This window comes from Coffea arabica, chromosome 11c (genome assembly GCF_036785885.1).
Source record: "Coffea arabica cultivar ET-39 chromosome 11c, Coffea Arabica ET-39 HiFi, whole genome shotgun sequence".
In the NCBI taxonomy this organism is placed as follows: Eukaryota; Viridiplantae; Streptophyta; class Magnoliopsida; order Gentianales; family Rubiaceae; genus Coffea; species Coffea arabica.
In genome coordinates this window covers 6,220,313-6,244,571 of record NC_092330.1, presented here as the reverse complement: position 1 = coordinate 6,244,571, position 24,259 = coordinate 6,220,313, and the positions used below count along the sequence as shown (strand labels likewise).

The 24,259-nt window shown below is 35.7% G+C and overlaps 2 protein-coding genes across 3 annotated transcripts; both read left to right on the top strand.

The window, feature by feature from the left end:
• Positions 1-688: 688 nt before the first annotated feature.
• On the top strand, positions 689-4,122 carry LOC113716376 (cysteine-rich receptor-like protein kinase 10). Of its 2 annotated transcripts, none has more exons than XM_027240676.2 (7): positions 689-1,615; positions 2,049-2,183; positions 2,286-2,407; positions 2,506-2,716; positions 2,837-3,074; positions 3,252-3,399; positions 3,513-4,122. In XM_027240676.2, the coding sequence occupies exons 1-7, from the start codon at positions 781-783 to the stop codon at positions 3,846-3,848; spliced, it is 2,025 nt and encodes a 674-aa protein (XP_027096477.1). In that variant the 5' UTR covers positions 689-780; the 3' UTR covers positions 3,849-4,122. The 2 variants fall into 2 exon arrangements, with proteins under 2 accessions (XP_027096477.1, XP_027096478.1); XM_027240677.2 differs by lacking the exon at positions 689-1,615 and adding an exon at positions 1,644-1,888.
• Positions 4,123-8,525: 4,403 nt separating this feature from the next.
• LOC113715869 (cysteine-rich receptor-like protein kinase 10) lies at positions 8,526-22,266 on the top strand. Its single transcript, XM_072069961.1, has 8 exons — positions 8,526-8,535; positions 9,774-9,911; positions 10,247-10,363; positions 10,468-10,589; positions 10,688-10,898; positions 11,020-11,257; positions 21,658-21,804; positions 21,894-22,266. Exons 1-8 carry the CDS (start codon positions 8,526-8,528, stop codon positions 22,264-22,266), a joined length of 1,356 nt encoding a protein of 451 aa, XP_071926062.1.
• Positions 22,267-24,259: the final 1,993 nt, after the last annotated feature.

The window sequence follows — 24,259 nt, the reverse complement described above, 5'->3', positions numbered from 1 at the left end:
ATTAATAATGATATAAAGTCTATATATAACCAAGTATATATTATCTATATGCATAAACTATTTCATATATTATTTAAATCAATACATTTAGAGTTTAAAATAAATTAATTTTTAATGACAAATATAACAAATTCAGATTGAAATAATATGGTAGTTAATCAACAATTAAAAAACGTAAATAAAAATATTAGTTACTCGGGATGTACTTTTAAATATTAAGTAATTTAAAGTCCTAGTCTGTTAATATCTTTTTAAATAGTCAAATTGCTAGTAATATACACTCTTATAATGACATGCATATATTAATTTTTTACTGGTTTGTCTTGAATTTTCTAATAGAGTAAATAAATAAAACAAGAATGAATTCTTCGAGGAAATTCCTTGGAGAAATTAGGTACATTTGGAAAATTCTTCGAGGAAGACTTGTACTCGCTTAAAGGAGGCACGGCAGTTGAGTTGACTGGACCTCGATCCCAGTATCCGGTTTTATTAATCTGCAGAATATCGTGCAAAAAAGACAGAGCATGGAAGTGTGGGGCGTCCTCACTTTTTCACTCCCGTCAGCATCAACGACAAAGACTTTCGTTACTTTCCTGATTCCTGTTTTCACACATGAAAGAGCGTGGAAGCAGGATGACCAGCTAATCTTTCAGAAGTCTTCCTAAGTGACTTCGTTCCCTGGCATAGTGGATTTCATACTAATATCTCAAGGTTCAAGCACGCCTGAATACAAAAATTGACAACTGTTTACTTTTGATCATCTACTTGATTCTGATCAAAATGATCTCCAGAAGTGTATTAATCTCTTGTTTCCTGCTAATTTGTATGATTAGCTTCGACACCAGACTGATTTATGCCGATGCTTGGTGCGACAATTCTGCGTATAATCCTAACAGCACTGTTGGCAGAATGTATACAGACAACTTGAATTTCCTCCTTTCCATTCTATCCTCAAATGCTTCTTTGGCAAGCAGGAATGGCTTCTACAATTTCACTGCTGGCCATGACCCCTCTAACATGGTCTACGGCCTATTTAATTGTCGAGGAGATGTGAATCCCGATGGTTGTGGACAATGTGTAGCAAACGCCCGTGGGGATATTCTAAAGAAATGCTGGAATCAAACGACTGCTTTTATGTCTAACGACGAGTGCTTGTTGCGTTATTCAAATGAGTCCATGTTCTCCAGGGCCGATCAGGGGATCATCTTCTATAGGGTGAATAAACAGAATGCCACTGATCCAGACAAGTTCAACCAGGTCTTAAGTGATATGATGGATGACATAGCAAGTCAGGCTGCAAATGCTCGGTCAGGGAAGAAATTTGCTATCAAAGAAGAGGATTATTCCCCATTTCAGAGGAGATTACACGCCCTTGGACAGTGTACTCCAGATCTTTCCAGTCTTGACTGCGAGAATTGCCTTAGAAGCGCCATTTCTCAAATACCCACATACTGTAAAAACCGTCAGGGCTGTAGACTTGCGTTTTTTAGCTGCAATATTAGGTATGAACTCTACAAGTTTTACAATTCTACAAGCCCAGCACCCGAGCCTGCATTGAGTCCTCTTCCTACTCCTCCTCCTCCATCTCCTCCTTCCAATTCTACTGGTAGTGAAGGTAAGTTCCAGCTCTTGCTAAATTGATACGAATTTTATCTGAACTCTTAATTGCAAATTTATTTTAGGATTAGTTAGTAATTCAGGTCTTTCACACTTGTAGCTATTGAGCCACACCTGGTAGTCAACAGCTATATTCATCAAGTTCTCACGTGGATTGTATAGATTTCATTACTTTTTTGCAGCCAATTGCTCGCTTAATGAAGCAGCGGAAGAAGAAATCCCGAATCTTTTTCTCTATATATAACTATGAAAACCACAAAAATCTCCATTGGTCAGTTATTTTGACAGAATCCAGTATGGGAATTCAAACTGTCTTATTTGTTAAAGATTTTAAAAGATAAATGGATCTGAACATTTCACTTTTCAAATCCTTGCCTACTTTACTCTAAAAGCAGATTTTTGAGCTAAAGAGCTTTTATTGATTTATTCAGAGGGGGGCGGAATCTCAACACAAACAATTGTTGCAATTGTTGTCCCAATATCTCTTGCCATTGTGCTATTGGTCGTGGGCTTCTGCATAGCAAGGGGACCCAGGAAGCCATATTATGCCATTAGCGAAACAAGCGGTAAATTATAAGGACTAGGAAGTGCAGTTGCAGTAAACACATTTATCATTCTTAAAGGGTCGATTCATTTAATTCACTAAGTCTGTGCCATTTTTGCTGCAGGTGCAAGTGAAATCTCAATCACAGAATCGTTACAATATAACCTCAGTGATATTCAAGCCGCCACGAACAACTTTGCCGTTGGAAACAGAATTGGAGAAGGTGGATTTGGACCTGTATACAAGGTACATTAAGTTTAAGCCATTTTCAAGTATGCTGAAAAGTTATGAATATGATCGTTGTAAATGAAAATTTTGCTTATACTTTGTTAATTTGCAATCAGGGTACACTTCATAATGGACAAGAGATAGCTGTGAAAAGGCTATCAAGAAGCTCAGCTCAAGGTACAGAAGAATTTAAAAACGAAATTGCCCTGGTTGCTAGGCTTCAACACAGAAACTTGGTCCGACTACTTGGTTTCTGCTTGGAAGGAGAAGAAAGAATACTCATCTATGAATTTGTGACCAACAAAAGTCTTGACTACTTTCTCTTTGGTTAGGTTCCAGTCAAACACCCTTGATTTATTTTGGAATTGATTGTCGAGTCTTTTTTGGAAATTAACTTTTGTAGTTAAAGAAACTAACAAAGATGTGCCATGTTTGTTGATGGTATAGACCCAGAAAAGCAACCATTGTTGGACTGGTCAAGACGATTCAAGATCATAGGAGGAATAGCAAAAGGACTTCTTTATCTTCATGAAGATTCTCGACTTAGGATTATACATCGTGATCTTAAAGCCAGTAACGTATTATTAGACAGAAATATGAATCCAAAGATCGCTGATTTTGGCTTGGCAAGGCTCTTTGGAGTTGATCAATCTGAAGGAAATACAAGTAAAATCGCAGGAACATAGTAAGTTCTGCACCCACATCTTGTTATCTACATGGTTATATGATTGTAATAACACAATGATCCCACTATCTTTAAAACTCTAATATTTAATTACATTCTCTACATTTTGTCATCATCAGTTTTAAATTTTCAAATTGCTGAATCCTGAAGTTTATTACAAATGGTTCTAATTTGTAGTGGTTACATGGCTCCTGAATACTTGCACGGCTTGTTCTCTGTAAAATCAGACGTGTTCAGTTTTGGTGTTCTAATTTTAGAAATTCTGAGTGGCAAGAAGAACAGTCAGTTCAACCAAGCTCAAGGAGGAGATGACCTTCTAAGCTATGTAAGTGCAAAATAAACATCTCATTTTCTTGGAATTCTCATTGGAGAGCGCTTTGTATACATTTGAATGAGACAATTATATTCCACTATCATCACTTGCAATACATATTGCAGGCTTGGAGACAATGGAGAGATGGAACACCATTAGCATTGGTAGATCCAACAATCGGAGATACATATGCAAGAAATGAAGTTATTCGAAGCATCCATGCTGGCTTGCTGTGCGTTCAAGACGAAATTGAACAAAGGCCAACCATGGCTTCAATAGTTCTCATGCTCAATAGTAACTCTATAACGTTGCTTGCACCAAATCCGCCTGCATATTTTGGTCGTAGTAGAACACAAAGTTCACCTAACGATTTACCAGTATCTGATTCATCTACCAGCACCAAGTCAGCACCAAACCCGTCTATCAACGAAGTTTCAATCACTGAGTTACATCCCAGATAAACAACAGCAGAATGATAGACACCTCGAATCACGTCAAGTAGTTGCATAGGGAAAATTTGTCAAGATTTTGTAAGTTCATTTTTTAATTTATTGTTTTGTACTCTGCAGGTTTTATCTGAATTCTAGTACAGAAAGGTCATGAATATTGTATCCAAGAGGTGTAATAGGTTAGTGGCATTCTTCACTTTCGGTGCTTTGAGCATTTACTTGCAATTAGTGATCAAGTGCTCTAGACAATGGTATTGAAAGATTGGAAGACAGCGTTATAGTTGCATTTGTCTCCTTATTGATTATTACTAATTGATGCTAAGCCGAGTGCTAATTTTTGACCATGTGCAAGAGCCGATTGCTTTTGTCTGCTTAGGCTCATTGATAGGAGAGGTTTTGATATGACCAGCCATCCAGACTATGTAGTCTCCGGCCGCAGTTGCTTTGGAGAATCCAGAGACGATGGTCAACTGCAAAGCCGCCAGAGTGTAATGACCATTTCAATTGGAAAAGAAAATATAGATGGTTTGACGATGGGATATATGATAAAGAAAAGAATAGCACAAACAAGTATAATAATTGGATGACAGCGGGGATAGATTGACCTTCATAGGGCTGCAAACGAATCGAGCCGCTCGCGAGCCGCTCGAGTCAAGCTCGAGTCGAGCTCGTTATTAATCGAGCTCGAGTCGAGCTCGAGCCAGCTCGAGCTCAAAATATTAAGCTCGTTAGCTCGCGAGCCGACTCGCGAGTTTGGGTATATATATATATTTTTATTTTTATTTTTATTTAATAATAAAATTACGTATATTATATATATTTTTTTTTATTTTTTATTTTTATAGTAAAATTACGTATATATCCTTAATATTTTATTATTTATTAAAAAAAATTAATTTATTTATTTTTTTTTAAAATAAAATAATTATTTTTAATTTTTTTTCGAGCTCGAGCTCGGCTCGACTTGATTCGAGTCGAGCTCGAGCTCGAAATTTGCCGGCTCGTCGAGCTCGAGCTCGAGCTCGAACTTGGTAAAATTTAATCGAGGCTCGGCTCGATTAGCTCAAAGCTCGACTCGGCTCGGCTCGTTTGCAGCCCTAGACCTTCAAATGATTGGGCAAAGCTTTCTGTCTTACCCTGATTTAAGAAAAATACATGCTTGTGGTCATCAGAATTAGGCTTTTATTCTCAAAACATACTACTTCATTATGCTTTTGGTTTATAACGTTTAGATTCGGAATGCTTTGCTACAGTGACTTGCATTATATATATATATATATATATATATATATATATATATATATATATATATATATATATATATATAGCTAGAAGGGCTATTTCAATAGCAGCATCCAAAATGCCTATACGGACTCAATTCATTATTTCGAGATAAGGGATAAATAAAATAAAACCAATAGAAATAAGTCTTGGGAAATTGCAATTTTTTTTTAAATTTTAGACAGAATATTTCCTTTTTTTTTTCCTTCATCCCTTGCATTAAAAGAACATATTTCAAAATGATATGATTCAACCTCAAACCTATTTAAATGTAACAAATAACAGCGGAGCTCAAGAATTGATGTGTATTCGAATCATAGGAACTAGCAATATATATATATATATATATACTAGGAAAGTGCACGTACATTGCGTGTGTTTTGTTGCACTAAAACTTGTCATGCTTCTATGTTATATATACTGTTGGCAAAGAATTAACAAAAAAGTAAATAGAAACGCTTATTTTAAAAGTTACCTTTTCTATGAAGCCATGTTGACTAATTGTGTGTTCAATTTTTTTTCCTTCAAATGATCTCTAATCTTTTCATTTCTTTTATAACCATTTGTCTTTATTTGTTAGCTATAATGTGTTGATGCATAAACTTCTAGAAAGACATAAACAATTATTGTGATAAATAAGATATTGTATGATACTTTGCTTTCAAGTTATTTGTGTAAAATGACAAATATGGTTACTATAAAAATGTAAATGCCATAATTGATAGAATCCGTTTGAGTGCCTATAAATCATTTGATAGGTAAGTATCACCTATAAGTGGCGTTTTTATGAAACTAAGAAATGAGAAAAAGGTATAATAAAGAACTTGGTCTAAACTACCACTAAACTGATTTGATGTAAAACACAAAAGAGTCCACAAATTGCAGTAGAAAAGATGAAACAGAACTAATACTATAAAATGAGAAGAAAAACTTCTAATTAGTGACATACTTGATGTAAAAATTTAATTCAACAGGATGTCCCATAGAAGTGCTTGGGCATATGGAATCATAACATCATATTTTTAGTGCAAAAAAAAAGAAAATTATTTTTGTACAACACTGTTAACAATATTGATGTAATATTTAGTATGTATTCATTTGTTGAAAGTCATGCACATATCAATGGATATGATGGTGGATAAAACTTGATTGCACACGTTTGATAAAATATAATAAGCCACATAGGTTAAAAGAAGAAGAGATAGCATAGACTTGCTAATTGAGACTTTTGTTTTTTGTAAATTTATGTTTGCATGCGTAAAATCTATTTACATGTTTTTAGTGTGTAAGTGCTGAGATCTCCCACATGCACTCCCATCCCACAACATAAAATATATTTACTTAATGCTATTTTCGATAGCTTAAAGAGTTAAATATAAAAAAGGTTAGAAATGATATAATTTTATAAAAAGTTTTGAAAGAAACATACATGTATATATGTGTGTGTGGGTTTTTTGTCCTTTCATTTTAAAGTCATAAGTTTGTACTTGATCTTATTTCATAAGTAGCTGTTTTATTAATATCAACCGAAACTATAATTTAAGGATTTGCGAGTTAGTACAATTATTAAGTTATAGAGCTTCCAAATTGATTCTATAAATGTTGGCCAGCGATAGGATTCAAAATTGGATAAGGATAAGACTTCATAAAGAGGAAAATATTATAGACAGTGGATATGTGAAGAAGTTTTCATTCCATTAAGTCAAGCTTCTTAATGGGTTTTGTGATTCCTATCTTCATTATCAACTTACAATAAATTTAGGAGAAAGAAAATTTATGTTTATGAGATTGTTTCCTTGATACTCTCTTCTAATATAAACTTGAAAAGTATAATAAGATTGACCTGAAAATTCATCCCTACTGATGCCAAGTAACATTTAGTATCTACCAAAGAAGGTTACATTTTCAAAGGAAAGCGAACAATTCAAGAACTCCAAAAAAAAAAAAAAAAAAAAAAGGAAGTCCTCATACTATTAAGAATTAGCAAAACTCAAAGTTGGTGCACGTAAATTAATTAACCTTCAAACTCATATAGTATTCATGTAGAAGGAGCATTACGAATCTAATTTTGTATGCACAACCAATTACGTATAGAGCTAAACACTTGTGAACAAAGACAATTAATGTTTTTTTTCTCCAGATAATAGCTTAGAATTTGAGGAAAAATTAGAATCCCAAAAAAAAAGTAAAAAAAGGCAAAGTACATGAAGTTAATTTAAGACTTATTCCACACATTTCATACCTCAAAACTTTTTCATGTCTGCTGCATAATAACAATACAAAATCTAAAATCAATCTTTCTGAATAGCTGATGGTGTCATGACATGATCCCTTCTCATCGAGAGACCAATGAGTCGAAGGCAAACGTTATATTCGTTAATTATAATAATACTGCAATTGAATAAAAAACAGCATCTTTGCAAGTCGCAATTCCCACATAGAATAAGACAAGGCTCCTGCTACAGAATTTGCTATTTGTTTTATCACTTTAGTCCTCAGACTTTTTTCCAATACGTTGTTTAATATCTCCATTTTATAGGTTAATTTTAAGTGTCATGAAAGCTGATTAAAGAAAATATTAATTTTCCTTTGACGAAACTACCTTTCTTTAGTCTAAAAATTAAAAGCATGAAAGAATACTATACTTTCAAACACATATGCAGCTATATTCGCGTTGTGTGTTTTAGTACTATTTATTTTCATTGGAAACTTAAATCCAACAACTATTTTGTCCAATCTCTATTTTTTAGGACAAAAAATAATAGAGAAGGAAAAATTCATGCTATTATTGTATGAGTAAAATAAAGGCTACATGAAAGATACTTTTCAAAGTAATTTGTAGATTGGGTCTTTCTATGTACGTAGACGAAAATACAATTCAAGGTTCATATACACACTTGGGATCCTCGGTGACATGTTTTTCTATGCCAACCCAATACCACCTATAATATTGCGCTAAGTGTCCTGTTATTATTTACATTTTAATTTCTAATAATTCAACTTGGTTTGGTTTAATACAAGTGTAAATAATAACAGGACACTTGGCACAATATTATAGGTGGCATTGGATTGACAAAAAAATATGTCACCGAGGATCCCATGTGATACACACATGCCTTGAGCATTAATTTAGATTAGCAGTAACAAATGATCTTAAAGTTCTTTTTTCTTTTTGTGTCATCATTTAAAAGTCAATATTAAGAATGGTCTTAAAAATTGTCAAATGGAAGGAAATTTGGGTTTTTTTTTTGGTTAAAAATGTATTAAGTTGAATCTTTTCAAGCTTTATAAATAAAAATCACCCATAAAGTTTGTGTAACGATACATTTGTAAACCTTTTATACAACAAATCACACAAAAAATTGCTATACATTAGGTTCTCATGCCAAAGTAAGTTTGTCCACTATAATGGCCCCAGGTTTGTGGGCATCAAAAGTGAACTAAAAGCTACAATTACAATCAGAGAATAAACTAAAATCATATAGAGAGAGGAGCACTTGCACCATCACGAGTTACTTCAAAAGGCTTTTTACTACAATCAAAAATCCATTACACTTGCAAGCTATATTAAAGTTTATCCGTACTCAAGAGTATAAGTCAGGACATGCCATGCCATTACTTCTCTTTCTTCATTTTCTTGATAAGTTAAATTGATTATTAAAAAATCTACACTTTAATAAGAAGAGCTGCATGAAGTTTGCAGAAGTAATTGGTTCAAGTAAATCTAATGATTTTAGCATTCACTGCAATAGCAACAAAAAATTCGCTGCAAAAAGATGATGATTTTGGCAGTTATCTCACGGTCTTACATGAAAGGATGGCATAATTGACATTGATAAGAATGGTGCCTTAAATATTTAGTGACTTGAAAGATACGAATTTAGAAAGAAGGCATTACCTTTTCTTCTCTTGAGACTGGGGAAGTTCTATTGTGGACCATTTGTTTCTAAGATAGTGCACGTGTGAAAAATTATATTTTTGTCATTCACTACCAGTGATACAAAAAATGTTGAAAAAATACATTAACAATCACCTGTATGTTGCAGGACCAAATGTAAAAGTAAAATCACAAGGTATTCTTGGGCATTAAGAAGGACTTACTACTAAGTGGGATTTAAGAATCACTACTTTTCCACGATACTTGATCCAAAAGATAACCCATATAATTCAAAGTTTTTAAGACAATCACAGCTTTTAATCCTTGATTCTAAATAAATCCAAGTTGAATGAAATTTGGAATTCAGGATGGGAATTTACTACTCAAATACAAATAGCATATTTTAGGACAACAATGAACCATCAATGTTGAAGAACAATTCTTTTTTTTTTTTTTTAAAAGAATGAAATAATTAGAATATGATGGTACAGTCATGTATTAAAACATATTAACTATATTCATAAGAAAAGGAATAAATAGCTTCACTTGAGAAATTTAAAACAAAAACACCTATACTCATGCAATAACAATTAATAAACTTGAGGCTTCAATTTTTTATTCTGTAAACACACATCACCCTTGGTTTGTTGGTATATGCTGCTGGTTTTGTAGATTGACCCTCCTGTTTTCTACATCTTGTCAGCCATGGATCAGCTGCTGATTGTTGGTTTTTGTCCGACTTATATATCTAATGGCTGAATGACTTTGACCTCAAACAGGTTACATATCTGGTTCAAATATCGTCAATCTCTTCACATGGAAAGTATACCATGTTGATGAGTTTTATCCTATGCTTAACTACATATTTTATGGGAATAAATTGTGGTACCCTCCTTCCAATTCCACTAATAGTGAAGGTCATTTCCAGTTCTTACTAAATTGATATGAATTTATCTGAACTCTCAATTGCAATTTTATTTTAGGAGTAGTTAGTAATTCAAGTCTTTCACCCTTGTAGCTATTGAGCCCACCTGGTAGTCAACAACTACACTCATCGTATTCCCATGTAGATTGTATGGATTTCATTACTTTTTCTCCTTTGATCCGTTATTTTGACAAAATCCAGTATTAGAATTTAAATCGTCTCATTTGAATCTGAACATTTCACTTGTTAGATCCTTACCTACTTTAAAAGCATATTTTTGAGATAAAGAACTTTTATCAAAATACTCAGAGGGGGGCTGACTCTCAGCAAAAACAATTGTTGCAATCGTTGTCCCAGTCTCTATTGCCATTTTGCTGTTTATTGTGGGCTTCTACATGGCAAGGAGATCCAGGAAGAAATATGATGCCATTATCGCAACAATCGGTATATTATAAGGACTAAGAAGTGCAGTTGAAGTAAACATATTTATCATTCTTAAAAGGGTCGATTCATTTAATTCACTAAGTTTGTATCATTTTTTTTTGTAGGTACAAGTGAAATCTCAATCACAGAATCATTACAATATAACCTCACTGATATTCAAGCTACCACGAACAACTTTGCCATTGGAAACAAAATTGGTGAAGGTGGATTTGGTCCTGTATACAAGGTACATTAAGTTTAAGCCATTTTCAAGTATGCTGAAAATTTATGAATATGATCGTTGTAAATCAAACTTTTGCTTATACTTTGTTAATTTGCAATCAGGGTACACTTCATAATGGACAAGAAATAGCTGTGAAAAGACTATCAAGAAGCTCAGCGCAAGGTACAAAGGAATTTAAAAATGAAATTACCCCGGTTGCTAGGCTTAAACACAGAAACCTGGTCCGACTACTTGGTTTCTGCTTGGAAAGAGAAGAAAGGATACTTATCTATGAATTTATTACCAACAAAAGCCCTGACTACTGTCTCTTTGGTAGGCTTCAACTTCAAGTCAAATACTCGTGATTTATTTTGGAATTGCCGAGCCGTTTGTGGAAATCAAATTTTGTAGGCAAAGAAACTAACAAGACTTGTCATGTTTGATGTTTGCATAGACCTAGAAAAGCAGCCATTGTCAAATTGGTCAAAACGATACAAGGTCATAGGAGGAATAGCAAAGGGACTTCTTTATCTTCATGAAGATTCACGACTTAGGATTATACATTGCGATCTTAAAGCCAGTAACGTATTACTAGATAGAAATATGAATCCAAAGATTGCTGATTTTGGCTTGGCAAGGCTCTTTGAAGTTGATAAAACTGAAGGAAACACAAGTAAAATCGAAGGTACATTGTAAGTTCTGCACCCTTATCTTGTTATGCTACATGTTTATATGATTGTAATATTGCAAGAGAAATTTCTAAAGTTATGATGGTTTTTAAAAAAATTCTACAAAGGGGGTTTTTTGTGTAGTGATTTCTGTTTTTAGGGTCTTCGCATTCCTCAAATGCGAGCTCCTTGAGCTCGCATTTGATGAATGCGAACTCTCCATAAATTTTCTACCACCGAGATTAAAAAAAAAATCAAAAAACAAAGCTGGCCTCGCATTTCTGAAATGCGAGGTATAAGACCTCGCATTTCAGAAATGCGAGTTATATGTACCTCACACTTCACAAATGCGAGGTCATGTAGCTCGCATTTCTGAAATGCGAGGTCATGTACCTCGCATTAAACCACAAAACCTCCGTTGTCTAGTGGGCGCTGCAAGCTGCAATTTTACACTTATGATTATTGCTAGTGATCAGGTATTGACCATGTACCTATGTTGTCTGCTTTCCAATAACAGGATTCTAGATTTTGCCTAAAAATATTTCTTTTTGCTTCAGTTGTAATGCCATTTTCTCTTGCTTTATGAATTCATTGCAAATTGTAAATGATTTACAATTTGCAATGCAAATTTCTACAAATTTGACTACTTAAGGCTCTAAATTCATCACAACTGGAAAAAAAAGATCCCATAATATTGACATCAATAGTTGATAATAAGTTGGGGGAATAAATCTTAACCAATCTAGCAAGCTCTTTGGTTGGACTTTAGCGTGCATCCGATAAATACAAATTTGTAGAAACTTGCATAAAAAAAATTCTATTAATTGTTAAATTACTTATAGAATTTGTTTATTTGTTAAATTCATTCTTAATAGTTTACCATAAACTCTTTGTTGTTAAAAAATATATGTAGCTGATGTTGTAAAGTGTATTAATCTAGTACGTCAACAATTTTTGCAAAGTGTATTAATGTAGTAATTAAAAAATTTACGTATCTATAAACTAATTGAGAATTCGTAGTTACTCAACTACTTATATTAAAAGTAACATATTATATACCACATAACAAAAGAAAAGTTAGCAATTATTATTTATAGTTAAAAAAAAAATAAGAATGAACAAGAATAGTAGTTAATTTTTTTGTTATTGATACTACTAATAATTGATTAATCAATTTCTCTAATTTGCTATTATTGATACTACTTAGATTTGCTTATTTGTTTATTGTAATTTATTATGATTAATATACATACATATATACATTTACTTATCTTTTTTGGAAAAAATTTGACAGAGTCTCCCCTTAAAAGTGGCCTAAACTCCCTGGCAGCAAATCCACACACAAAACATTTAATCTGAACAATAAGTCCTACATTGAAATAACGGCCCTGCCAGCAAATCCAGAAACAAAACATTTAATCTGACATTGAAATAACAATATATTGACATGTCAACTGTGTTAGACTTGTAACATATGCCTAGCACATTAGCTACATTCTGATTAATCAAAAAACAAAGATTACAGCCTGTGACTAATTTCCGTGTTCATTTCGCTCCACTCGGCTTGTGTTTTGACCACCACTCAATGCCTCCAATCTGTCTTCGATCGCAGACAATCGCCCCTCGACTGCATGTACTCTCCCATCCAACCGATCAACCACTTCACGCATTGCACGCATCTCAGTGATCACAGCTCCAATCATGTCCTGAATCGTTCGCCCATTTGTAGCTTGAGAAGACCCTGCATCAGTTGTGGCCTGCCTGTTTTCGCCCTCTTCTTGTTGTTCTTCCTCACCCAATTCTGTTTCATCGCGATAGGCAATTCGGTCCATTGTGGCTTGGTTCACCATTGCTGATGCAGTGTTGTACGATTCGCCTGTCAAATTTACACCGAAGTGCTCAAAGATACGCGTTAGTGTCCTAGCATAGGGTAGTGCTTTCTTAGCCCCCTTAAACCCTGCAGTTCTTGACATGGCACCGAGTATGATTGTGGATATCGGAATCCCTGATACATTGCCTAAACCAGCCTCTAATTTGTCTAGGAAATAAACATCCATTACCCGGACTTCATTCTTGCTGCTTGAAGCCGGCAGAATGTTGTGGTTCAACAAATATACCAATAAACTGTGCCGGAGCCTAAGACACCGTGTGGGAATAGGTGCCGATTCCATTCTTAAGTCCCCCGTGATAGGATCCGCTATGGTTTTAAAAGAATTAAAGCTACTGGCATACTTAGGGAGAGTGACCTCGAATTGCCATGTTGGATCCCCCTTGACTATGTACTTTCCATGTTCAAAGGTGGGACCCTCGTCATCACCTCTTATAATCTCGGATAGAGTCTCTCTCGTTAGAGTTATATGTACCCCTTTCACATAACTCTGTAGTTCTACAGAACTGACATTCCCTTTATTGGAGATGTTAGCATAGAATTGCCGCACCAAACTCGGGTAATACCGTCGAGGTAGATTCAACATACAGTCCCACCCCATTGTTGCAAACTGTTCTCGAAAGTTAAATTTCCCATCAAAGACAGGATCAAGGTCCACTTCAACTAGAACTGTATTATTAGCACGAGCGAGATACCAATGTTCATTTTCAACTGAAGTGAACCTACTAACATCGAAGTTGGGGCCTGCACTGCTGCTAGCACCGCTGTTTTGGTCCCGACTCCTCTTTCGTGTGCCTCTTTTTGTATTCCTAGGTGGCATTGTCAACTGACTCAAGTTTGCAACGTTGCTTCGCTGACCAAAACTGATTAAATCAAACAACACCTAATTAATCTCCTCAAAAGGTTTTCGATTGTGACCCCCGGACAAAAGGTTTTCGATCTAATGGAAGTAAAAGGGCTTTCACAAACAAGGGCACCGGAATGATTTAGTAGCAAGAGCCTAGCAAGGTACTGATATTATTTAATAAGTGGACTAGCATCCCAGCTTCTGTCAAATACACTAATGGTGGATTGTAGAAAACATGATTTGAAGAATTTAAACCAAAAGGACAGAAACCGGATATGTATAAACATATGGTCTTATAGACAGAAGCAGAAAAAGCTTTGGCCAAATAAAGAAAAGAACCTTGCTGTACAGAAAATGAAATTGTGTTTCATTCAGCTATCTTTGTGTCACTGCACTTTGGTTAATAAAGTTTTCTAATTATAGGATTAAATGTTGACCTATAATAGATAAAGATTGAAAGACTGGCAAGTATGATAAATGGTAGTATGAGATTATTATTGAGAGAGTCATGGTTTTTATATCTAAGATTAGGGCTGTTATATTAAGCAGTTTCAAGACAAACAATAAGATTTGTTCAACAACTGAGATGCAAATCTTGCTCGGCTTCTGTCAAACTGTCATTTCACTTCACCAAGTAATCAAACATGCCAAAAATTCATCCCAATTCGCCAAATGGAAGTACTTGAATAACAGTTAAACTGGTTGGCTACATGCTTCAATATCAAATTATAATACAACTCCACAATGACGTGGTTATGAATTACTGTCCTTAAGTGAGACAAGGGACCATATGCTAGGCTGTCCAACTTAAAGTCCGACGACTTTTTGTTCCCTTTTTTTAATCCAGTTTTCAGATGATACCAAAATAAAAACACTTTTACTCAGGCCTAACAGTGGAATTTAACAGTGAAGTACCGAGAATTTAACAGTTTAGTACCAACATCTAATACCTGACCACCAATTAAGTGACATTTTTCATTGTCAGCCAAAAACATTAACACAAATGCCTCCCAATTGTATTCCAGATTTAGCAACGGCGCAACTCAACAACAGGGCAACCAAATTATCTACTTTAGTCAAAACAAAATGAAAACACCTAGAACATATTGGGTGACAGCTTATCTAATTTGATTTAGGCTAATCAGCTTATGTATTTTAGGACAAACCAAAAAAAATATGGAAACGTGCTCATCAGCCTATAATAAGGATCATATGCAATGACAAGTTAATTCTCATCATAAATTGATAAAAATTACAGCAGTACATAAACATTGACTATGAGGGCCGAGGGGACGGTAGGGCAACCAAAACCCAGTAATTTATTGAAGGAAATGAGCAAAAAGGGAAAAAGGATAAACAAACCTGGTAAAACGCAGATGGGTAGTAGCTGAGAAATGAAGCGGCGGCTATGAAATGAGAAGAGGGCCGAGGGGATAGGTGTATGCTCCCAAAAACCCCTATCACATCTCCTAACATCCAGCTGATCACCCACAATATGCCCGTGAAATATAGAATGTGCCCGGTGAACTGAGCCTGGTGGTATAACATCATACACAAATGGACTCGGATGTGGGTCTGCCTGTATAGGGATGTCTGCCATACTAAAAATAGGTATCCTGCTCTACAATATGCATACGTGATAAATACGACCACACACATTAGAAAAGTAGAATAGGAGATCTAGATGCGAATTCATATTATATTGACTTTAAATATGCGAAAACGCTCAAAATACATGAGAATAACACAAGTCATTAAAATGTCTCATCGAAGTAGGTATCACATATAATATACTACTTCGAAAATCCCACCCAGGTACGACTAGTACAATGGATGTATTGGCTAAGACACAAAATCAAGCTCTAAGATTAGGGCAATTTCTTCTATTGTGGCCCGACTGATGACAATTTGTACACCTTCTCGGTTCCGCCGGGTCTCTCTCATCCATCTCATTCCGAATTCTTCTAACTCGTACCCTTCCCGCCCGACGGGCAACATATTTATTTCTATCTGCCTGCAGCTCCCAATCTGGTTGGAGCCAAGTATCCCGATGTAGCATAGGGGTAAACTTTCCTGAATACTGCACTGCCCATCGCCTTTTTGTGAACTGAGGGTCTACAAGCGATCCTGGATTATCCCTTCGGTGCCTGCACACAGCCAACACGTGAGAACATGGCAGTCTGTAGCACTGCCACTTTCCACAAGAGCAAGTTTTTTCAAAGTATTTGACCGTTTGTGTATTACCCCCTTTGCCATCCACACGTCGGCCAGTCACAACTTTATACACCCCGGAAGAGAAATCGAACTCAACAACCCTGTGACTTCCCGCCTTCTGGTCCGAATTCTTAAACTTCTTCCATATCTTTGGAGGAAATAGATTACGGCAATGTCTGGCCTCCTGTGTTCTTTTTTTAAATAACTCAACTGTCCGATGAAAAGTCAAATCAATACAAGCCCGGATAGGCAAATGACGTGCTGCTCTAAGTACATTATTCCAACTTTCGGATATGTTGGTTGTCAGAATACCCCACTGATGATCACCGTCATGCGTTAGACACCACTTTTCGATTTCAATGTTGGACAGATAAGTCCATGCGTCTGGAAACGTGCTCCTCAATTCTCGTTTGAATGCCCGCCACTTGTGCAATTGTCTGGCTCTTCCCATTGCCCAACACAACCTTCTTAGGTGCAAACCTTTGAAGTGAGTCATTAGGTTACTCCTAACGTGTCGTAGGCAAAACCTATGAAAGGCCAAAGGTTCTTGCCAATAGTCAAAATGTGTCATCGAATGAATGATACCATGATGCCGATCTGAAATGACACAAATAGGACACCGATCACGGGCTACGTTGTATCTAAATTGCTCCATGAACCAAGACCAACTAGAAATAGTCTCTTCGTCGATTATGGCATAAGCTATTGGAATAATCTGGTTGTTGGCATCTTGCATGACAGCAACAAGTAGTTTGCCTTTATATTCGCCTCGCAAATGCGTGCCATCAACACATATAACCAGTCGACACATGTGAAATGAATCAATAGCTGGTCCAAAGGCTCAGAACACATACTTAAATGTCTTCACGTGATCCGTACTATCAGAATGGTGCAACCACTTGATCACAGTACCGTGATTTGACTTCATAAGTGCATCAACATATCTTGGTAGGTCGGCAAAATTGGCATCCCAAGAACCAAATACAAGTTCAATAGCTTTGCGTCTGCCGTACCAAGCCTTTTTATAAGAAACATCCACCTTCAACACTTCTTTAACATCACTTACTATGCTCTTTACTTTGTACCCAGGATCGTCTTCAATGCTATAAACAATATGTCTAGCAATAACCGACGATGTGAGGCTAGCATTGCTATTACTAAGCAAATCACCTAGACAATTGTGATCCTTCACCCACTTAGTTATTTGCCACAATTCATGTGTCTTTTTTTTCACTGCTCGGACACACTAATCGCATGGAGGTTCCGATGAGTCGGCCGCGGTGGTGAAACTCCTTTCGAATGCAGATTTACATTTGGCAACCCAGGTGTTCCTCTTGCTCTCAACAACCCTAAACTCCCTATTATTATTGATAGACCACAATCTAATAGCCCTGCTCAGCTGTTGTTTGCTTTCAAATCTCATATGCATCTTTATATTATTATTCTCCTCACTGAATGTCACAATGCGCTCCAACTCACTTTCATCAGTGAGATGCTCGTCATCATCTATGTTTCCAAGATTAGAGAAGAATTTCAATTCTCGTGGAGCATATGACAGGTTGCCAGATGCATCAAAGGGCTGATGGTTCTCGAGATTCTGGTGGACTCCACGTTGTTCATTTTCACCATCCGAGTCACTGCCTGACACATCAACCGACTCAGATTCCTCTACATCTTCCACATCATGCTCCGAGGATTGAAATAGGGGGCTGTTACAATGACTTGGACTGGCAGTGAAATCCAAGCCATAACTACCAACATGTTCTGGTGATTCTCGATCCCTAAAATTTTGAATCGAGTCTAGGCCTTGAACATATTCAACATCCGTCCTTAGGCCTGATGGAAGACGTGGCTCTAACGAATCCCTAACACAATCCCCCTGGGCCATTTGTGATACCGATGTTGTGTCACGTACTGCTGTACTAAAGTTTGGTCGAAACCTTGTTGGATCCATGCATGCATGGACAAGCGACATCATCGGACCACAATTGGTATTTGGTGAAATGAATGTCCCGGTGACTCGAGGATTTTGGCCGATTTCCTCCTTCTCGATATAAAGTTCTGCGATGTATGGGACAATTTCGTTCCATACATCATATATTATCTCCAGAGTTTCATCATCCACCACTGGGGAGACATTATAAGAGCTCCGGCCACAAGGTTGGCGGAGAAATATATTAAACTTGAACAACCCCCTATCCACCCCCATTTATTGATAAATTCTATCCACCAACTCATCATATCCAATTCTGGATCGTAATGAGAATGTACGGTTGCACGTACGAGGCAAGTAACAAATTGACCCATCCTTGTAGTGTATTCTACCTCCCCAATAAACAGACACTCGCAGAGGTCTTTCTATAGACATACGTGTGAAAAGACTCCCTATTTTGGAATAACATAAGTTAGCTCATGTGGTACAAGAATATATAACACATAACAATAGGTACTTTTTTATGTGGTCCAAATTTACCACTGAATTACCCAGGAAAAATGCAACAAAATAGCACAACCCACATGATTTTTTCATCCAAATTTCACACCAAATCTAAACTTTGCATCACATTCAAGAGTGTAGGTATAGTTTTATTATCCTCTTGTTTTTTCCATATATAATGGTTAGAATGATGAGGATAATTTAAACAGAGGTTAAAGTAAGAAGACTAAAAATCGAGGAAAGGGGTGTTTAGGGAATTAATAATAATTAGAATTGTCAAATCATAAATAGTTCAGAAAATCCCACTGTTTTTTGCAAAAGGTATAGGTTCCAAATAGCGATACTAAATATAGGATTGGTATAAAAGACAAAAGTAGTGCAGCGGGAATATTAAGCATTTTCACTTCAAACCTTGCCTTTACCTCCATAAATGTTAGCTTTAGTAAGGGGTGTTTGATATAAAGTTCGTACACAGGGTTTAAAAATTTGTAAGGATAAGGGAGCTGTTATTCAAGTATAATTGTTTGAACGAGTTCTTGTCATTAATAACAAGTTGGCATGAAATTACCCCCTTTGTAGAATATCTTTTTTTTCATCACAATTTAAGAATTTTCTCATATTTTAGTAGTACAAGCAAATGTGATACATGCTTGTCTTGTATACATATTTTTAGTTCTATACCTAAGTTAATATTCCCTCTAACCGCCTATACATTATTACGAATCATGCCAAAATGTTAGTCAAGAATTCCTAATTAAATTGAGTATAAGTTTATTAAATGCGGCCACATATCTTGTTTTATTTAACGTTTCCAAGCATTCCACCTTTTCAGTCCATATTGTCGCCAATTCGTCTTATTATACTCTTAAGGCAATCACTAATCAAAAACACCCAAAAATATTTTAAAAATTTTTTGACAGAGTTTCCCCTGTAACTGGGCTAAACTCCCTGCCAACCAACATAGGCACATCGATTTTCAAACAATTGAGAAATATGACATAATTTAGACCACTGCAAATACAGTACAATAATTTCATATACAATAATTTCTTAAAGAACACAAGAAACTGTGATATTTGACAAACCTACAATAATAATATAATGTATATAGTAGAGTGTGAAACAACAGTAATTTCTTATACTCCCCTGTCAACCGACATAACATGCAATTAAAAAATATACTACAGTAGAGGGTCTCACTATACATTCATGAATTCACCATAAAATGAATCCAAGCAAAGTTCAAAAAATTAGAACATTAATATGACTACAATTAAATCTACTTGTAAACTACATGACTTACCCAATGATTTGCCTCAGATTCTGACGATGCACTTGTGCGGACAACTTCCTAATGGTACCAATCAAAGCCTCTTCAAGTCTCCTGGCTTGTGTCGAAAACTTTGTATGCACCTACATGAATATGATGGAGATCACAGAAAACCAAGATAAGGTACTGGAGCAGAGGATCTGGGGTGCAATGAGGGATTTGTTCAGATGAACCACCTCGTTCCCGTAGATCTTGCTTGTTCCGATATACCTTTTTGGATCTATTCCCCCAATTTCAAAGAAAATATACGTTGGTAAACTAAATAACATATGTATAGAAAACATACTTATAGAAAATAAAAAAAAAAGGTCCTACAAATGACATGGAAGGAAATAATTCGGGGTCCTGCAAATGATGGCAAGGAAAATATCTAAATACATAGGAAAGAAATGAAAACACAGTACATTATGATATAATTTCAAAACATCTACAACCCTAGATAAGTGGTAGCTAGAATACGACAATGGCAACAAGATTGGAATGTTTTCTCAAAGTATATCCTTTTGACGCTTCATAGCTAGAAAACATGCCACAAGACAACAAATAGCTAGAAAATCTTCCAAAATAGACATAAAACTACTACAGCAATATAATCACTAAATCAGTAGCAAAATTATGAAGAAAAAGTTAATTATATACCTTTCAAGTAAAAAGGCCACAGTTTTGGCACCCCTCTATTTGCTATCATTCATTGTTCTAGTTAAATGATTTTGAATGGTGATGCACATTAGCTAATTTTTTTTCTAGATTTGGACCATAGAAACAGATATTCCACAAGTGGCTTGGATTCTTTTCCTATTTTTTCCCCCTTACATGTAATCTATTCCACATGCATTATAAATTGCCAACCCTAACAACAACAATGTCCAATAATTTGCCAAATCATAAAAGCCACTTCAATTCGTACAAACAAATAATCCCACAAATAAATTAAAACTCAGAAAACAAAAATCTTACCTCTTATGCTGTTTCTAGTGAAAGGAATGGCAAATGGAGAAGAAAAGAGATGCCGGACTTAAATGGAGCTAGCTACCACAGATGGGTTCCCAAAGGGGAACCTCTGCAATGGCAGAGAGCTTCCGATGACAGCTTCGGAAGGGAAGAAGTTCGCCTGAGGAGATACGCCGCACCTCTACAAAATTCCAGAGCTTCCGAGGAGAAGTCCGACGGCTTCCGACGACAATGCTGTGGCTCTGATTTCCGATGACAAAGCTCAGACCAACATTTAATCTGACAGTGAGGGACTGAAGACTCTCCACAGAAGAGTAAAGGCAGTTTGGACTGAAGAGTAAAGGCACTGAACACAAATGCGATACTGGGAAGAGTACCTCGCATGCATGAAATGCGAGGTAATAAATCTCGCATTCTCCTAATGCGAGCTGAGAAACCTCGCATTAGAAGAATGCGATTTATTTTTCTTTTTTCGTGAAATTACTGACCTCGCATTTGTGAAATGCGAGGTACTTGAACTCGCATTTCACAAATGCGAAGATCACAAGTCTAGAATCAACTCCACAAATTACCCCCTTTGTAGAATACATTTTATTTTCCATCACAATTTAAGAATTTTTTCAATATTGCAATAATTCGGCTATCATTAAGCCTCTAATGTTTGATTAAGTTCTCCATATCTTTTTGGTCACCATCAACCTTTAAAATTTCTAATTATTGAAGCCTCATATATTCAACAAACGGTTCTAATTTGCAGTGGTTATATGGCTCCAGAGTACGCATTGCACGGCTTGTTCTCTGTAAAGTCAGATGTGTTTAGTTTTGGTGTTTTAGCTTTAGAAATTCTAAGTGGCAAGAAGAACAGTCAATTCTACCAAGCTCACCGCGGAGATGACCTTTCTAAGTTATGTGAGTGCAAAATAAACATCTCATTTTCTTGGCATTTCTTGGCGTTCTCGTTGGAGAGCTCTTGTATGCATTTTAACGACATAGTCAATTCCACTATCATCACTTGCAATACATGTTGCAGGATTGGAGTCAATGGAGGGATGGAACACCACTAGCATTGATAGATCCAACAATTGGAGATACATATGCTAGAAATGAAGTTATCCAGAGCATCCATATTGGCTTGCTATGCGTTCAAGACAAAATTGAACAAAGGCCAACCATGGCTTCAGTAGTTCTTATGCTCAACAGTTACTCTGTAACGTTGCCTGCACCTAATCCACCTGCATATTTTGGTCAAAGTGGAATACAAAGCTTGCTTAACAATTTACCAGAATTTGATGCCTCTAGTGGCACCAAGTTTCTACCAAGCTCCTCGATGAACGAAGTTTCAATTACTGAATTATATCCCAGATAAACAAAAGCAGAATTAAAGACATTTCTAATCATGTCAACTTGGTGCATGGGCAAAATTTGTCTAGATTTTGTATGTTCGTTTTTGAATTTATTGTTTTGTACCATAAACTGTTACATGTCTTTAACTCTTTATCTGTCCCGCGGTTGTGTTGATTGAAGGTGTCCCGCCTTGACCATTGTAGATGTAAACCGTGTGGAATGTGGACTACATTCCGGCACAACATTCTACTTAGGTGGACAAAATTATCCGCTAACATGAAAACTCGCCATATTTTATTCGATTCTATTCGATTCAAAAATCAGAATACCCGATATATATTATTTGATCGAGTCAAAAGAGAGTCAGGTACCCGCTAAGATGCGCAGTGGGTTAGGGTCACATAATTAAAAACTTGTGGGTATCTGACCCGCCCCGCATATAGACACACACACACACATATACATACATATATATAATTAATTATTTGTTTTTATACACATATTATGAAATAATATTTTTAAAGCCAAATAATGAATTTCATTGAACAAATTGCATTACATATATGAGAGACTATAGTTTATTTATAAGATTCATTTGTAGAGGTCATGATCTTATGTTTTATAGAAAAGAGTTTAATTAATGTGAAACATATATTTAAAAGAATGTGCTACTTATTTCAAAGTTTTATTGATTTTAAATTCTTTTAATTTTTTTCTTTTATCTTGTATTCTTTTCACATGCTTGTTTCTTGGTGAGAAACTTTTTTTGAAAAAAAAAAATTTATTAAATCTTATATGAATGTGTAAAATATAAAATTATATTACTATAAATCATTTTTTTTAAAAATTAAATAATAAGTGGAACGGAGCAAGTATCCGTTAACTTGACCTTACCTCAACAGATACCTGCTGATATGCGAGGTGGGTAAGAGTTAGAAAATGACTCACCTGCAAGATGCGGGTCGGATTAGCCAAATGGTAGACCCGATCGTGCCACCCCAAATTCTACCATCTTAAAAGTAAGAGAGTTAACACATAAAAGGGTGTTTGGTCCCTTTTTTTTTTTATCGAAACGTTAGCTTTATATATCACCATGAACTTTACTGTATTTGGACAAAGGTCCAATCAAAAGAACAACCGTCCTACAACAATCATTGGTGCCTAACACTTAAGATTGGAATTCACCCATTCTTCATTTAAAAAGATGTTTAGAGCATGCAAGCTCAGTTTAATACTACCTACTTTCCCTGAATTAGCAAAAGAGAAAGAACACTTGTGAAACAAATTACTTATGAACTGGATGTCTTCTATTAGAGTAGCCATAAGTTATTTGATGTGCCTTGTATCCTTTATGCACTCCACCAACTCCCTGTTATCTAGTTCCACTTTGATATTCCCCTAGCCTTGGTTGACCGCATTCAGTAGTGCTAATGTCACTGCAACAGCTTGGTCTTGTAGTGGATCAGTTGACATTCTTTCCCTCAGTCCCCTATGCTGCTGGGGATTTTGTTGTTTTGAGTTGGGTATTTCTGTCTTTTCAAGTGGGTTGGTCTACTCTCTCTGAACCGTAGGTTTACGGGTGGCTGTTTGCTGCCAGGCAATGGTGGGCTTAGTCCCAATTCTGGCCCCCAAATATTTGTGCCACGTACTCATTGCGACTAAAGCTGTGGGCAGGTGGCATTTTGTCATGTGATGGCCCACATAGTTTCCGTGAGAGGCTAGCTTCCCACCATAAGAGGGTATGGATGACTGGATTTGTTTGGACAGAAGATTATTTGAAAATATTATTCGAAATAATATTATTATTTTTTTTATGATATGATTTAATATATGTAAAATATAAAAGTGATTGAAATTATAAAAAAAAAATGGTTAGAAAATATATTTGTCATATATGTAAAATGAAAGGGGCTATCTCGACAAATCGTATCATCATCATCATTATTATTAGAGTTTAAAATCATTGATTGATAGATTTGGTTGGCGATTGCAACGTATACAGAAGAGAGTTTGAG

What these genes read in the sequence shown, in the direction of transcription:
- LOC113716376 (XM_027240676.2), top strand. Translation starts at nt 781, where the DNA reads ATGATCTCCAGAAGTGTATTAATCTCTTGTTTCCTGCTAATTTGTATG. An exon ending in CAATTCTACTGGTAGTGAAG is followed by an intron (nt 1,616 to 2,048) that starts GTAAGTTCCAGC and finishes TGATTTATTCAG; the next exon opens with AGGGGGGCGGAATCTCAACA. An exon ending in AGTAAAATCGCAGGAACATA is followed by an intron (nt 3,075 to 3,251) that starts GTAAGTTCTGCA and finishes TCTAATTTGTAG; the next exon opens with TGGTTACATGGCTCCTGAAT.
- LOC113715869 (XM_072069961.1), top strand. An exon ending in CAATTCCACTAATAGTGAAG is followed by an intron (nt 9,912 to 10,246) that starts GTCATTTCCAGT and finishes GCTGACTCTCAG; the next exon opens with CAAAAACAATTGTTGCAATC. An exon ending in AGTAAAATCGAAGGTACATT is followed by an intron (nt 11,258 to 21,657) that starts GTAAGTTCTGCA and finishes TCTAATTTGCAG; the next exon opens with TGGTTATATGGCTCCAGAGT.